This window comes from Crocodylus porosus, unplaced genomic scaffold (genome assembly GCF_001723895.1).
Source record: "Crocodylus porosus isolate Cpor-Errol unplaced genomic scaffold, CroPor_comp1, whole genome shotgun sequence".
Lineage (NCBI taxonomy): Eukaryota > Metazoa > Chordata > Crocodylia > Crocodylidae > Crocodylus > Crocodylus porosus.
In genome coordinates, this window is record NW_017728918.1 from 32,942,852 (window position 1) to 32,956,779 (window position 13,928).

The following is a 13,928-nucleotide window of genomic DNA, read 5'->3' on the forward strand; positions in this document are numbered from 1 at the left end:
TTAATATATTAAATTCTCTTGCTACCTGAAATTTCTCACTACATTTCATTTAACCCCAAACACAAAGGTCACAGCTTAGAAACTGTTGCATATTTAGCTGTACCAATCCTGAAAAAAAGACTGAGTCCATTTCATAGTATCTTGACTTAGGTCAGCTCTTGAACCAGGTGTTAATTGACACAACTCCATTGATTCCTTTAAATTTACACTGGCTGAAAAGCTGGCCACTATGTCATTCAAATTACTACTATGGGAAAAATGTTAATAGCTGTGATTACCTGTTACATACAAATACCTGCAGCAAATATTCAAAGTGTTATTTGAGTAATTATCAAAGTATAGTTTACATTGAGTTCATTACTTAGTCAACTTTAAATTTATTTTAAGACCTTATATCATGGTGACACATTTTAACTTCTGAGTTACCATAAGATATATCAAAAAACATTCTGTGTATCTCATACTGACTCTTTCGTTCAGAGTTGCCCCCCTGCTGTTTAGTAGCTACCAGAACTAAACCGAGTAAAAAGAGTTTCTTTGTGCTATGATAATGCAATATACAGCATAACATGCCAACAGTGTTGTTATCTAGCATTGCCATTGTATAGGACAGGCATTTCAGTGTAGAACCAATATCATATATTTAAAACAATCTAGCTGGGAGATAGCACAGAAATTTATATTTGTGTTGTATATACAAGTCCTTCTACCTTCCTTTTCTGTAATTATTATCTTACATTTTTTCACTTTTTCATAGTGTGTGATAACCAAGCTGATAGACTTTAATTTTTATCTATGGCCACACTTACTAAAATGTACTTTGTACCTCATTATGTATTTGCTTTATGAGTATTTACATAACGTTAATGATGTATATGATGCTTACCGAGAGACAATTCTTGCTTATTCATCAATAAGAAAACCAATCCAATAGTGCTCACTTCTTTATCATCTACCATACCAGGAAATATGGGAGTGAGGAAAGTTTAACAAACCTAAAAAAAAATAAAAGAGTATGAATATTATACTTATTGCAAATCCACTAAAACTGTACAAGAAAAAGGAGAGAAAGGAGAAAAATGAGAATTTATGCCATAATATTTTAGAAATAATACTAATTTTTTTTTAAGTCTTACCAGTTTCAACAGTTTGTTGTAAGTTTAGTAAAAGAAATCAATGGTACATAACAAATATATGAAAATGTCCTTATGGGCTTTAGGAAAATTCACTTAATCAAAGAAGTTTAACTCAACTACACATGGGTCTTAACATTCTAGAGCAACTGTATGATTAACAGTATTTGACATGCAGTTTGTTTCTATCCATGCTATTGCAACAACAGTTCCAATTCTAGCCACTTTTTTCTTTTCTTTTCCTTTTTCTTTCTTTGTTTCTTTCTTTGTTTCTTTCTTTTTTTATGCAGAAGACCATCAAATGAATTGTCACAATACTCGAATAATGCAAGACACAGAAAAGGATGATAACAATAATGACGAGTATGATAATTACGATGAACTGGTGGCCAAGTCATTGTTAAATCTTGGCAAAATTGCAGAGGACGCAGCATACAGAGCCAGGACAGAATCAGAAATGAACAGCAATACATCTAATAGTCTGGAAGATGATAGTGACAAAAATGAAAATATTGGTCGGAAAAGTGAGCTGAGTTTAGATTTAGACAGTGATGTTGTTAGGGAAACAGTGGACTCCCTTAAATTATTAGCACAAGGACATGGTGTAGTACTTTCAGAAAACATTAATGACAGAAATTATGCAGACAATACTTCACAGCAAGATAACAGGAATATGAACTTTGTAATGCTAGGGAAGCCTGTGAACAATGGACTCACAGAAAAAATGGTGGAGGAGAGTGATGAAGAGGTGTGCCTCAGCAGTTTGGAATGCTTAAGGAACCAATGTTTTGACCTTGCTAGGAAACTCAGTGAGACAAACCCACAGGAAAGAAATCAGCAACAAAATATGAACACCCGTCAACATGTCAGGCAAGAAGATGACTTCCAAGGAAGAACACCAGATCGGAATTACTCTGACATGATGAATTTAATGAGGCTTGAGGAACAGTTGAGCCCCAGATCTAGAACTTTTTCTAGCTGTGCAAAGGAGGATGGGTGTCATGAAAGAGATGATGATACCACCTCTATTACTTCAGACAGATCTGAAGAAGTGTTTGATATGACAAAAGGTAACTTAACGCTGCTTGAGAAAGCTATTGCTTTGGAAACTGAACGAGCAAAAGCCATGAGAGAAAAAATGGCAGTGGAAGCTGGAAGAAGGGATAATATGAGATCATATGAGGAGCAGTCTCCAAGACAACTTTCTGGAGATGACAGGAAGCCTAAATCCAGTGACGGCCATGTCAAAAAGCCATATTATGGTAAAGGTAATATTTCTATATACCGTATGTTGTGTCATGAAAAAGTGAGAGCTAAGTGCGGCTTACAACCCTAAAGTGAAGTTATTCATTCCACAAATGGGCTCTTTATTTAATTTGCATTATGTTGGCATGATTTGCAAATAGGATCAAGCTCTGATCACAAAATAAAATGATTTATTCTGCAGTATTAGAAACATGTACAGTATTTCAGTGCATTACCATTTGGCTAAATTAGAAAAATGTAACTTTTCAGGGAAACCAAACAAATAAGAGATCATGTTGAAAGAGGCAAAGATTTTTCTGAAGTGTTTAATGTGTTTTATAGTAATTATGATTTAAAAACTATAAGGAGAATTGCATTGCTTACCATATTGAATGGTGGAGTTTTATGTAGCAGTTAGTCAATCAGCTATGGAGTGCATATTTTACAGATTGGATTGGGTAGGTGGCATCATGATTTATAAAATTATCATCAAATCACAGTTATTGATGAAGCCTCTCCCATCTAAAACATAGAATTACCTGATAGAAATTGAACAGTATCAGAATGACCGATAACATAAGATAGGGGTAGTGACTGCACATTAATTATCTTAAGATAGTAAGGTAATGGAAACCATTTGCTATGCAAGGCATGATGTGGCCTGGGCTGAGATCAATAGCAATTTCTTTCTTATATGCATTCCACTTCACTGGTTTCATTCCATTGTGGAAACAGTTAAGGTGCTGCCTTGACCATAATTCAATATAAAAGACAAAAAATAGACAAAAGGTTACTTTAGAATGTGTTTTAATTTAGGGAATTATCTTAGTGATGGTGCGTTTATATTAAAATGCCTCTTTTATGTGTCCACAAATGTACACATAGAAGACCTTTCCTATAAAGTGTTCAAAACCTCCTGAGGGTTGTTGGGTACCCTGAATTCCTGCTGATTTTAATGGAAGTTGAGGGCACAGTATTTCTCAGGAGACGTGAAGTACATTGCAGAATTGGATCCATACTGTAGGCAACACTTGGTTTCCACTTCCATATTTAAAACTGGATTTTTTTTTATCTTTTTTTTTTCTAAATCTATCTTCAAAGAATGGCCCTAACATACGGTTTTAACTTTAAAGTTAGCAGGTAGCATCTCAACTCAAGATATATTTTTTAAATTCCAGACTGTAAATAAAATAAAGACAAAAAGGTGTCTCAAAAGTTGTATAATTACAAACATGGAAGTTATTGGTGTCAATTTCTCTTTTGCAGTGTATCTGAGAGAGGCTTTGCTTGCTTTTAAACACAACTGTATGGTCCACTGACAAATTAGAAACTGGATATTTGAGGAAGACATTTTTATTTAGTTTACTACAAAGCCATGTGGTTTTTTGTACTAAGTACTGTTTGCACGTGACATATAGCAGGTGTATATTTGCCTCTTAATGTGTGGACATAAAAAACCCCATAGAGAATATGGAAAACCAATACTATTATTTTACAGTCCTTAGAACAGAAGTATTTTCCAGACCATGGATGCTTAGGGAAACACACAAACATATATATCTGCAGTCTTCAAAAGCCTAAGATTGCTTCTGACAATGGAGAAAATGTGGACTTCAAATTTCAGTGATTTCTAGAGTTTCTATGAAGTGATCCTGTCTCTTAAACTAAGTTAAATATATGCCCAGATAGAAGCCCTGGACCAAAAGACAACTCTGAAATTTGTGGTAGTTTGAATCAAGAAATTTTATGGGTGGGCTCCTTCTCTATCTGTAAAAGAGAAGAATTAGGAAAAGAAGAATACTTCAGTGATTTAGGAAGGTGAATGAAAGAAAGAACCTTGTGTATTATTCATTCTCATAGCACATATGATCTCCCAAACATGCCAAGAAAGGTTCTTTAAGGAGATGAATGATAAGTTAAATGGAACCATTCTCAGGGTATAAGGGAACAGTAAGGATTGGAGTTCCTGATTCTTCCTTTAGGACCTCTGCTCTTAGAGATCACTGAAACAACAAAGCAATGAAGGGATGGCAAACCACCTTTTTTCCTTACCATTTAAAATCTTCTGGAGAAGCTTTCCTCCAAAATGTATGACTTGTAAAACGTTCAAGCTTCTTCCAGCAATCTTCATTCAGGCAAAACTAACCATGGCAAGGATTAAGGATAAAGATTGCAAAATTTGACTACAAAAATAATTGCGTACCTTTCTCCATCAAACAGAACTGAGTACCCATAATAATCTACACATATATATTGAGAGGTGAATATAATCCTTGCCCCTGTGTTCTGTATAAAGCTGCATAGAGTTTTAGCTGGATGCCTTCCATATAAGTCAATTGGAAACTGTGAAAATAAAATTCTGTACAAATTTTTGAAAATGTAAGTTTAGTGTACAACATCTTTTCTAACGTGTTAGACCATAAAGGCTCTTCAGGAGCTGCTTTACTCTATAAGGCTAAAAATTTGAATACAAAAGATATCTGCCTGACACCGTTAGGATATAAGTGAAGCTATGCTGAATATTCGGTACCTGAAGTTCTAATCTAAGGACTCCAGAGAAGCCATTATGGTCTATTGTATCAATCACCTGCATTTTTAGTAGTCTTTGGATACTGTTATACTGACATATTTTTATTTTATTTCTTTTTATTATTTATTCACTTGTCTAACATGTTTCACACATTTCAAAGTGCTTTGCACAAAGAGTTGCACAGATTTTTATTGTGTGTGTGGACAAGAGTGTGATTGGTGGTCTAGTGGTCTCAGCACAGGCCTATGTGGTTAAAACTCTTGAGTTTAAATCCCAGCATTAACACTGACTCCTTCTGTGGCCTTGGGTTTAACTGTTTAATCTCTGTATTGTTTTCCCCAAAGTGTAAACTGAGGATTATGGCATTCATCTACTTCACAGAGGTGATGTGATATTTCTGTGACTGGACAGAGCCTTAAAAATGGAATTTAATATACAGTATATATATCCTTACTATTATAAAGCAGAAAACGTAGTGCTGCACTATACAGTCAATATATATGCAAATTTACAATAACCTCTTAATTAGAAATGTGTTTACAAAAGCTGAGTTTTAAGGATTGAAATTAGGCTAGAAGAGCAATCACCTGGTAAAGAAGTTCACAAAAACTAAGATGGTTGAGTAAGAGTTTGGAATTTAGAATATGCAAAAACCCCATGAAGAATATAAACTGTGGATTGAATGTACACTTTATCCACCAGAAAGTACTGTAGTACCACTGGTACTGACTGGTTCCTTTGATGCCATTGGGGCTGCCGTTATTCAGACCGGGGCTGAATTTGAGCCTACTCCTTAGCAGAAGCCAAATAGCAAAATCTTTTTTAAAGGAAAAAGCATAAATCCTGAAGCAAAGCAATAAAAGGAGCAACATAAAATACATAAATGATGGTATAGATCAGTGTGGGTGCTGAAGTCAGGATGGACTGAAAGGGTGATGATGATTGATTTTAGCCAGTGTGAGCCACAGTCTTAGTACTTAGAATAACTTGAATGTTATTTCCTAGATACTAATGTACACCTCAGTAGTAGTCTCCAAAACATGGTAAGAGTGCTCAAGATGACGTGGTATAACTTGCAGTATGTGTTGGGTTGGAGGATGTTACTTTACAAATGTTCTGTTTACATGAAACAAGCTGTTGAAATATGTGATCAAGTTCTTGTTCAGGAGTAATTTCACCAGCAGTTCCATTACTTTCTTGGCAGAAAACATTCATTTGTTGAACAAAAATCTGCTTAGGTCCTTCCATTGATTTATATATAAAGAAACTGAGAGCTTCATAAAAAGGAATTAACCTTTTAATCTTATGACTATACAAACATTATGAAAGCATGACTGTAATAGCCCAATTATACTTACAGTACTTCTGATCAGATGGTTTTACCCCATCATAGTTTGTTGAAGAGAAAATGTTTTATACAAGTTCCTGTGCATTCAGGGAAAACAGTGTCATCTGCTTAGAGTGCCTTTGAAATAGGCTTTATTTGTGCTGAATCACTGAATCAGTATGCTAAGGAGCTGGATCTGCTACTCTCTTGAGACTGAAACTCTACGACAGCACATTTGCAGACTTTAATACATCCAGAAAATAGCACTGAAAAGAAGGGGGAGTCCAGCTAAACAGTTCCTGAGTGACCTTTTACCCTTTAGCTGATGATTTCCAGCAGAACATTGATTGACAGAGGTGGTTTTGCTATAAAAAAGGTCACTACCTAATGACTATGACTGGATATTGCTGTGATCATAGGAGCGTGCCATATGAAAAGAAAATAATGGGATAAAAGCAACAAAACTGTGTTAAGAAGTAGAAGTTTGTTCTTTCAGTTTTCTTAAAAACATTTACCAAAGAATAACTTATAGCACTTATAGCATTAAATGAACCTTCATACAGACATGTGGAAAGGATCATTCACTTGACACATTTGTTGTAAATTATAGATCCCTCAAGAACAGAAAAGAAAGAGAGCAAATGTCCTACCCCTGGGTGTGATGGAACTGGCCATGTAACGGGGCTTTACCCCCATCACCGCAGTTTGTCAGGATGCCCACACAAAGATAGGGTCCCTCCAGAAAGTAAGTCCACATTGTTTCATGGAAACTGGGGATAAAACTCCAAAGATTTTTCTAGCATGCTTTCTATACCTTTTATTTATTTACTTCCATTTTCTAGTACGGTATGTCTCAATTTAGCAATCTGTTCTGTGTTATAGGGTTTTTTTTTCTTTGTACCATCATTTTCATATTTCTACTAACTTTTACACTAAAAAGAACAACTTTTAAAGCTGTATTCTTTGATTTTGGAAATATGAGGTTATTTTGAAAGAGGTTCAGTCAAAGACAGTATCACACCATCAACCAGCCATGTCTTGCATTAAGACAAGTTTGGAGAATTAATTTGCTTTTGTTACTATTGTTTTTAGCTTGTAATAAGGAAATAGATGGAAAAAAAATTAAATCAGCAATTTTTCTCATGAATCAACTGAGAATTTTAGACCATGTTCTATTGTCACTTACGGCAGTCCAGCTTCCCCCAAAGTCAATGAGTTCTGTGAGTACGGAAGACAACAGAAGCTGCACTTAGTTAAACAAAGATGAGCATTTAGTTCCAAATGTATATGGCCAGATTAGTCAAATTGTATAAATTGGTGTAGTGCCTTTGAAGTCAATTATGTCATGCTGATTTACACCAGCTGAGGTTTTGGCTAGGGTCTGATTCACTTTCTTAATGATAAATAAACACATTTCAATAAGTTAAAAGGGGTAACTGTCCAGGTGCCTGGGCTTAACCCACAGTAACTGAAAACTAAACTTTGGTAATTTATCTTAGTGAAATGGAGGTAATTTACTATAGCTTAGCACAGGGCTGCCCAATTTCTAAGTCTCCTGGGGCTGAAAGCCCTGAGGTCATATCAGCAGGGACCATATGCCCACAGGTCACACCAAGGTAACCCATGGACCCTTAGGGTGCAGACAGCATGGCACCAACTCCATTCTTGCTGCACCTTGTGACCATACTCCCCCTCCCAATGTATGCTACCCCCCTGCACAGAGCACCTATGCAGCATCTACACAGGCTCATCCTCAGCTCCCCCAGCCATGCTGCCCTGCCCTGCCCACTCCCTGGGGTAGGGGGGCAGGCAGTGAATACTGGGGGGCAGCACAGATCAGCAGCAGCTAAATCAATGAGAGAACAGCAGCTGGACAAGAGCCAGAATTTAACCCCTTGTAGACCATCAGTTGGGTAGCACTGGTTTAGCTTTCACTTACTACAAAGGTGCAGTTATCATGGACTTTAAGACCCTGCCACCTTTAGCTCATTGTAATGTGTTTGCATATCTATAGCTTTACTCACAATGATGTAATACTTTAGTTACTTGTTGTCTGCCACTTGAAGTCTGTGGACTTGATTCTCCACAGCCTCACAGCATAGTCATATAAGCCTGTGTAAATATAAATGCAACGTGGGTCCCAACCATTCCAAATTAGAATGGCAGCATTTGGCACCCATTTTGCTCAGATATAAATAACTGCAGAAATTTGAGTGCAGAGAGGAATCCGATCCTGTTGATTGACACTGGTTTGAACCAGTGCAAGAAAGAAGAAAATCAAGCCGTTAAGGACCTTGTTACACATTCGTTTTGGGCAGCTTCTGGAGCTTTTAACCCCTCAGTTGTCTGTACATGAACTCATTTAAGAGGTTTAAAGCACTCATTTTGCAGCTCAAAATTATGCCACTCCAGGGCAGGATCATCTCTTGATCCACATAATAGAGCACCTGTTCCATTGTGGTGTGGTCAATCCTCAAACGCCCAAATTGAAGGTGTGACTGGAAGCTAGCACTAAGTCTATCAAGACTTATTCAGCTCATACTGTAACGTGTAACCCAGGCCCTCCTAAGATGTATACCTTTCTGATCAAGGTATCTGACCAAGTCCAGGGTACAGTTACAGTGTTATACTCATGTGGCACTGTTACTTTCAGTGGATATACACAAGCATAAACCTTAATTAATGTCTGAAGTAGGTCCAGAATTCGCAAGGAAGGGGTGGTCTCAAAAGGAGAGGAAGCCAGAAATAAATTAGCACAGAGAGTGAAAGGCAGACCCAAACACCAGGTTCTCTTATAACAGGACGGCTTTTCACACAACTAATATAATGAGGAAATACATTAGGGAAGGCCCTAGTATCTTGGCTACTCTCTGAGTAGTATAGAATAAATTATTTTTTTTCCATTTTGCAAGACCCATAATTTTCTAAAGCACAAATATTTACTCAGGTGCTTAAAGTTCTCTCTCCTTTTTTGTTAACGGTAAATATAAAGCTCTTTAGAATATGTAAATCAAAGAAGAATATAGCTTTAAACTGTTTGCATGTTCTGTAGCTATACTAAAATTAAAAAGGTGAGCTCATCTTTTTATTTTTTTTCTGTGATGCTGGACTTGTGAAGCATGTTTCAAAACAGCTGTAAATAGCAGAACTTTCAGCGTAAAAGCTTTTTGCATCTGCACACTTTTTGGTACACATTTTAATATGCTGCTGGTGGAGTGATGACAATGATTATCTGTGGTTAAATCCTCAAGTCTCAACGCTGTTTTTATTCAGTTCTCTGCTCAGCTGAAGAAACAGTTGATTTCATTAGAATTCTTCTGAGTGGGAACTAAATAAAGCCTATTAATACAATGGGAGAAAGGATGGTCATCTTAGTAAGTTAATGCATTAGCCATCTAGCTCTGAAGACATGGATTCTAATATGTCTCATGTCAAAGAAAAGAACTTGTCTCACTCTATTTTCTGTTTAATGTATCTTCACATTACAAAAGCACTTGATTATAGCAACATTATAAGAACAAATGTTGCAATTCAGAAAATAATTGCCTTGACTGAGTTTGTGGGTACATTTTGCACCCAATTTGCAATGGATGCCCATGTAAATCCATTGACTTGCTTAAAGCTAGTGCATTAATCTCTACAGCAACTCTCAACCTAAAAGAGTGCTTGGGTGTTTCTTTTCCTTTTTTTTTTTCAATTTACATCCAGTATAATAATATAACATTTGCAGAGATTTAATATAGACTTAAAGGGAACAATTCTGCTCATTTTTCCATAACTGGCAGTACCCATTGACTGAAACAGGAGTTAAACTCCTATGGCTTTGGGCAGAAATGGGTCCTGGTTAAATGAGTTGACTTTCATAATTATAGTCAAATCCTGTTCTCAGTTGTACTGATTTAAATCTGAAATAACTCAATATATTGGAAGGACAACTGAGAGCAGACTTTCATCTGTCTGCTCCATATTTTGTGCACATAACTGTGTATTAAGAATGCATACACATCCTGAAAAAATGTGACCAATCCATACCTCAGTACTGGGCTATTCCTAATCCACACTTTATTATTGAGCTGATCACTGTTCAGCACTTACGCATGAAGGTGTTGGGAATCTCCTGCTTCACCCTGCACCAGAGATTAATTAATGATTAGACTCTGTAACCTCCATAACTCTCACCATCCAATGTTAACCTGTGTTAATGAGTATAGGGTCACAATACCTCTTTCCCTTTTTCAGGTTTTATTGGCGATGTGTGTTGTGTGTATTTTGAGGAATGATGGTTGTTAATGAATCCTGCTTTGTTTTAAAATGTTTTCATATATACTGGGACGTGATTTTTTTCTTGTTTTCATACTCTGCTGTTTTCTCTTACTCTCCTTGTCAAGTTCTTGCCATGCATGAAAATGTTCTTAAGTGTCCTACACCAGGCTGCACAGGTCGGGGCCACGTAAATAGCAACAGGAATTCTCACAGAAGGTAAGGAAGCTATCATCGGACTATAGTCTAAAGGGAACAGTGCTTCAGAACTGCAGCCCTTCTGGCAGTCTGTTTGGAGGCTGTGTGTGTGCATGTGTGGTTTTGTTGTTTTGTTTTGAACCTGACAGATGGTGCTTAGTGTGCTTTATTCTCTTTAAAGAGTAAATTCCTTAACTTATAAGGGGGATAGATGTCCAGCTAGATACTTCAGTGCAGAATTAAGCATTTTAAGAATTGTTTCCGTCTGTTGTGGTTTTTATTTTACTTGTTTTTTTCTGGTATTACTTGAACTATAGTTGCTTAAAAAAGAACACTGTGACTCTTGAGTGGTACGACACAGATGAAAGAGCAAAGATTGTAAATATGATCGAGACCGGGACAGAGTTCTTTTTTAATCCAACGATTGTTTCTATCAGTATTGCTTATATAATGTGTGAAAAATTCCACTCGATTCAGAAAACTCCCTTTGTATGGATAAAGGAGAAAGAGCACTTTAGGTCTGGCACTATCAAAAGGATCAACCTGCAGGCAGTATTCAGGCAAATTTAAATGGGAGTTTTACCTGAGTAAGAAACATTATGAAAAGGCCTGTAAAAATGAAAAAAGGAGGAAGTCAGTATATTGTTGCATATAAATTATTCCAGTAAAATGTCTTACAGGGTCTTTTTTTAATCATCTTATAAACCCTCACAAAATGAATGTCATTTCCTCTTAAATTTGGGGGAATAATATATATTTTTAAATCTATTAAAAATTAGCTTTTCTTCACATTATGGCTTTTTCCATAAGCAAAACAAGGTCTGTATTGTAGTTTTCTATATAAAAATGCAGGGAAGGTAGGCAGAAAGTACTGCAAACTACACCAGGATACCTTCTAGATTATTTTCAGCACAGAGCTCTAGGGGACTACTGAAGATACTGGAGGTATGGACCATGAAGTTTACAGAGTTCTGGTTTACTGGACTATCTCATTTCAACTACATGTATCCTAGAATCCCTCTACAGGGAACCTACCCTTTGTGATGTGCTTTGGCACCCCCTTCTTCTCTGCAATTATATTTCCACTGGCTGCAGCAAAAGCCCCAGAGAAGATTCAATGGGAACCAATGCTGCTTGCAGCAGCATTAACTTCTGTTTGGATATCTGCTAGGATATCCAATGTATCTAATGAGGACATGTCAGAGGACAAATTGCAGAGTCCCTCTAACCTCTCTCTGCAGAACTGACCCAGAGGGATTTCCATGGGTACCCAGGGTGGAGCCGGGGTGGTGGTGTAGAGCATTCTGCAGAGTCTGTGCTTACATCTTTCTGCAGCTATTGGGGCATTTTGCTCTGCTTACCTTTTTTCTGTAGAGAAGGAGCATCTGGGGATGCACCGATTTGCCTTTCACTATAATTTCTTTTTCTATGGAAAACACAGGGAGCTTCGGTCACATAAGCATGCAAAAACTATGATAAGAGAAATACCCCCTCCATTGTTAGGTCACAGGATTTTACATATTCTCTAAGAGCACCATCTGCTGGCACCAATCAATATATTTTCCACTGTTCTAAATCTATTCCAGTAGAAGCAGACTTATTATTGTCACTTCAAACATAGTTCAGGATTTGCAAATTAGAGTTCAAGTGCAGATGTCTGGATTCTTTTCATGTAACATCAACTGGAATTAGAGCACTCTTTCAGTACTTTAAATCCATGAATAAACATCAAGAATAATATATTTTAGACCTAGACTTTGAGACACTAGGCCAAATTCTGCACTGAGTTCTACACCTCACAGCTAAATTTGAGATAATTAAGCTGAATGACCTGCGAAGCAGCACAGAATTTGGCCTGTATGGTGTTGTCATTAAGTAATCTTCAGTGACCATCTTTGTGGCAGCACTCACATGAGTCTGAAGGGCAAAATTCTGCTAATAGAGCTGCATAGATTTCAGCTTATATTCTTTTCCTCTTACTTGAATGTCCATTGACTGCTGTCTCTGAATGTTCTGCCCATCTTTAGTATGGGGAGAACAATAATGGTTATGAGATCTGCAGTGCAGCTTTGAAGCAGAATGTTGCTCAAGGAAAGGAAGTCTATTCTAGAGGAAACATATATGATGCAAAAGTTTTTGGAAACTTTTTTCCTCCAGATTCTTCCTCATGCTGCCTAAGGAGGAAAAGGAGTAATTGGATCAGTGCTATAATGTGAAACTACTCAGGACAAGACAATTAAATTTCCTTTCTGTAATTGCAGCCTCTCTGGATGTCCTATTGCTGCAGCAGAGAAACTGGCTAAAGCTCAAGAGAAGCATCAGAACTGTGATGTGTCAAAATCAAACCAGGCATCAGATCGGGTTTTAAGGTATTAGAAATCACTATAATACTTAATACTATGCAGAAATTAATCACACATTAGTTAATTTGAACATTTATATTTATGTACTTTGTACATACATCCATGTATATCTATATATATCTCCCTTAAAGAAGAGGTTAGAATCAGGGCTTCTGGATCCAGTTTTCCAACATTTCTTTCCCAACAAATTTACATGGGGGAGGGTTGGTAATTCTTTTGGCAAATACATGTAAAGCTGAAAGGCTCATTTTTGTCTTAGGCATTGTTTGGTGTAAAGATGACTGCTGGAGTGCAAAGTCTAAGAACAGTGTGAAAAAAGTTGGTATCTTTTGGGAATAAACTAATATTTACCGGTAAGTCTTGGTTTTTTCAGCAGGCTTTTACTAGTAAATATCAGTTTAACTGAAAACCAGAAGCCCTACTTGCAATACTAAATTGGCAGTGTACACCTTTTTTATGAAAAATTTCTTCATGTAGTTTAGGTTCCAAAAACACGCAAGGGCTAGTTCATTGTCTGCGTCCTCCACCCACACCTACAAACGATGAAGAGTAGAACAGCATTCTTTTGTCCTACACCTGGAGACAGGATGTTGAGCCAGTCTGGTATCATTACACCCTATCTTCAAGCATTTGGGATTCTGCATTTATCATAAAATAGAGTTCATTTTTGCAATTTTAAATGCCCCCTAGTGTTGGGCCAGGCACAAATGGAGAAAACATGGTTTCTGTTGGAGCTAAGGTTTTAGATGGTAGTGCAAAGGCATTGACTTCTGCATGAATGTGCCAGCCCTACATGGATGATGCCCCAACAGCTGCAGAATTTTCCCCACGGATACTGCGATATCGGTGGGTTAGGATGGCAACATCCTTCC

The 13,928-nt window shown here is 37.0% G+C and overlaps 1 protein-coding gene across 12 annotated transcripts in view; it reads left to right on the forward strand.

Moving 5' to 3' along the window:
- The window catches only part of MYT1L (myelin transcription factor 1 like), a 485,235-nt gene that overhangs the window by 372,094 nt on the left and 99,213 nt on the right, over positions 1-13,928 (forward strand). For 7 of the 12 annotated variants that reach the window (XM_019537449.1, XM_019537454.1, XM_019537450.1 and 4 more), the window contains 4 exons: positions 1,424-2,401; positions 6,846-6,980; positions 10,624-10,714; positions 12,955-13,062. In XM_019537449.1, coding sequence (XP_019392994.1) covers positions 1,424-2,401; positions 6,846-6,980; positions 10,624-10,714; positions 12,955-13,062 — 1,312 coding nt within the window. The remainder of the gene's footprint in view (positions 1-1,423; positions 2,402-6,845; positions 6,981-10,623; positions 10,715-12,954; positions 13,063-13,928) is intronic. The other 5 variants (XM_019537455.1, XM_019537457.1, XM_019537458.1 and 2 more) reach the window with 4 other exon arrangements.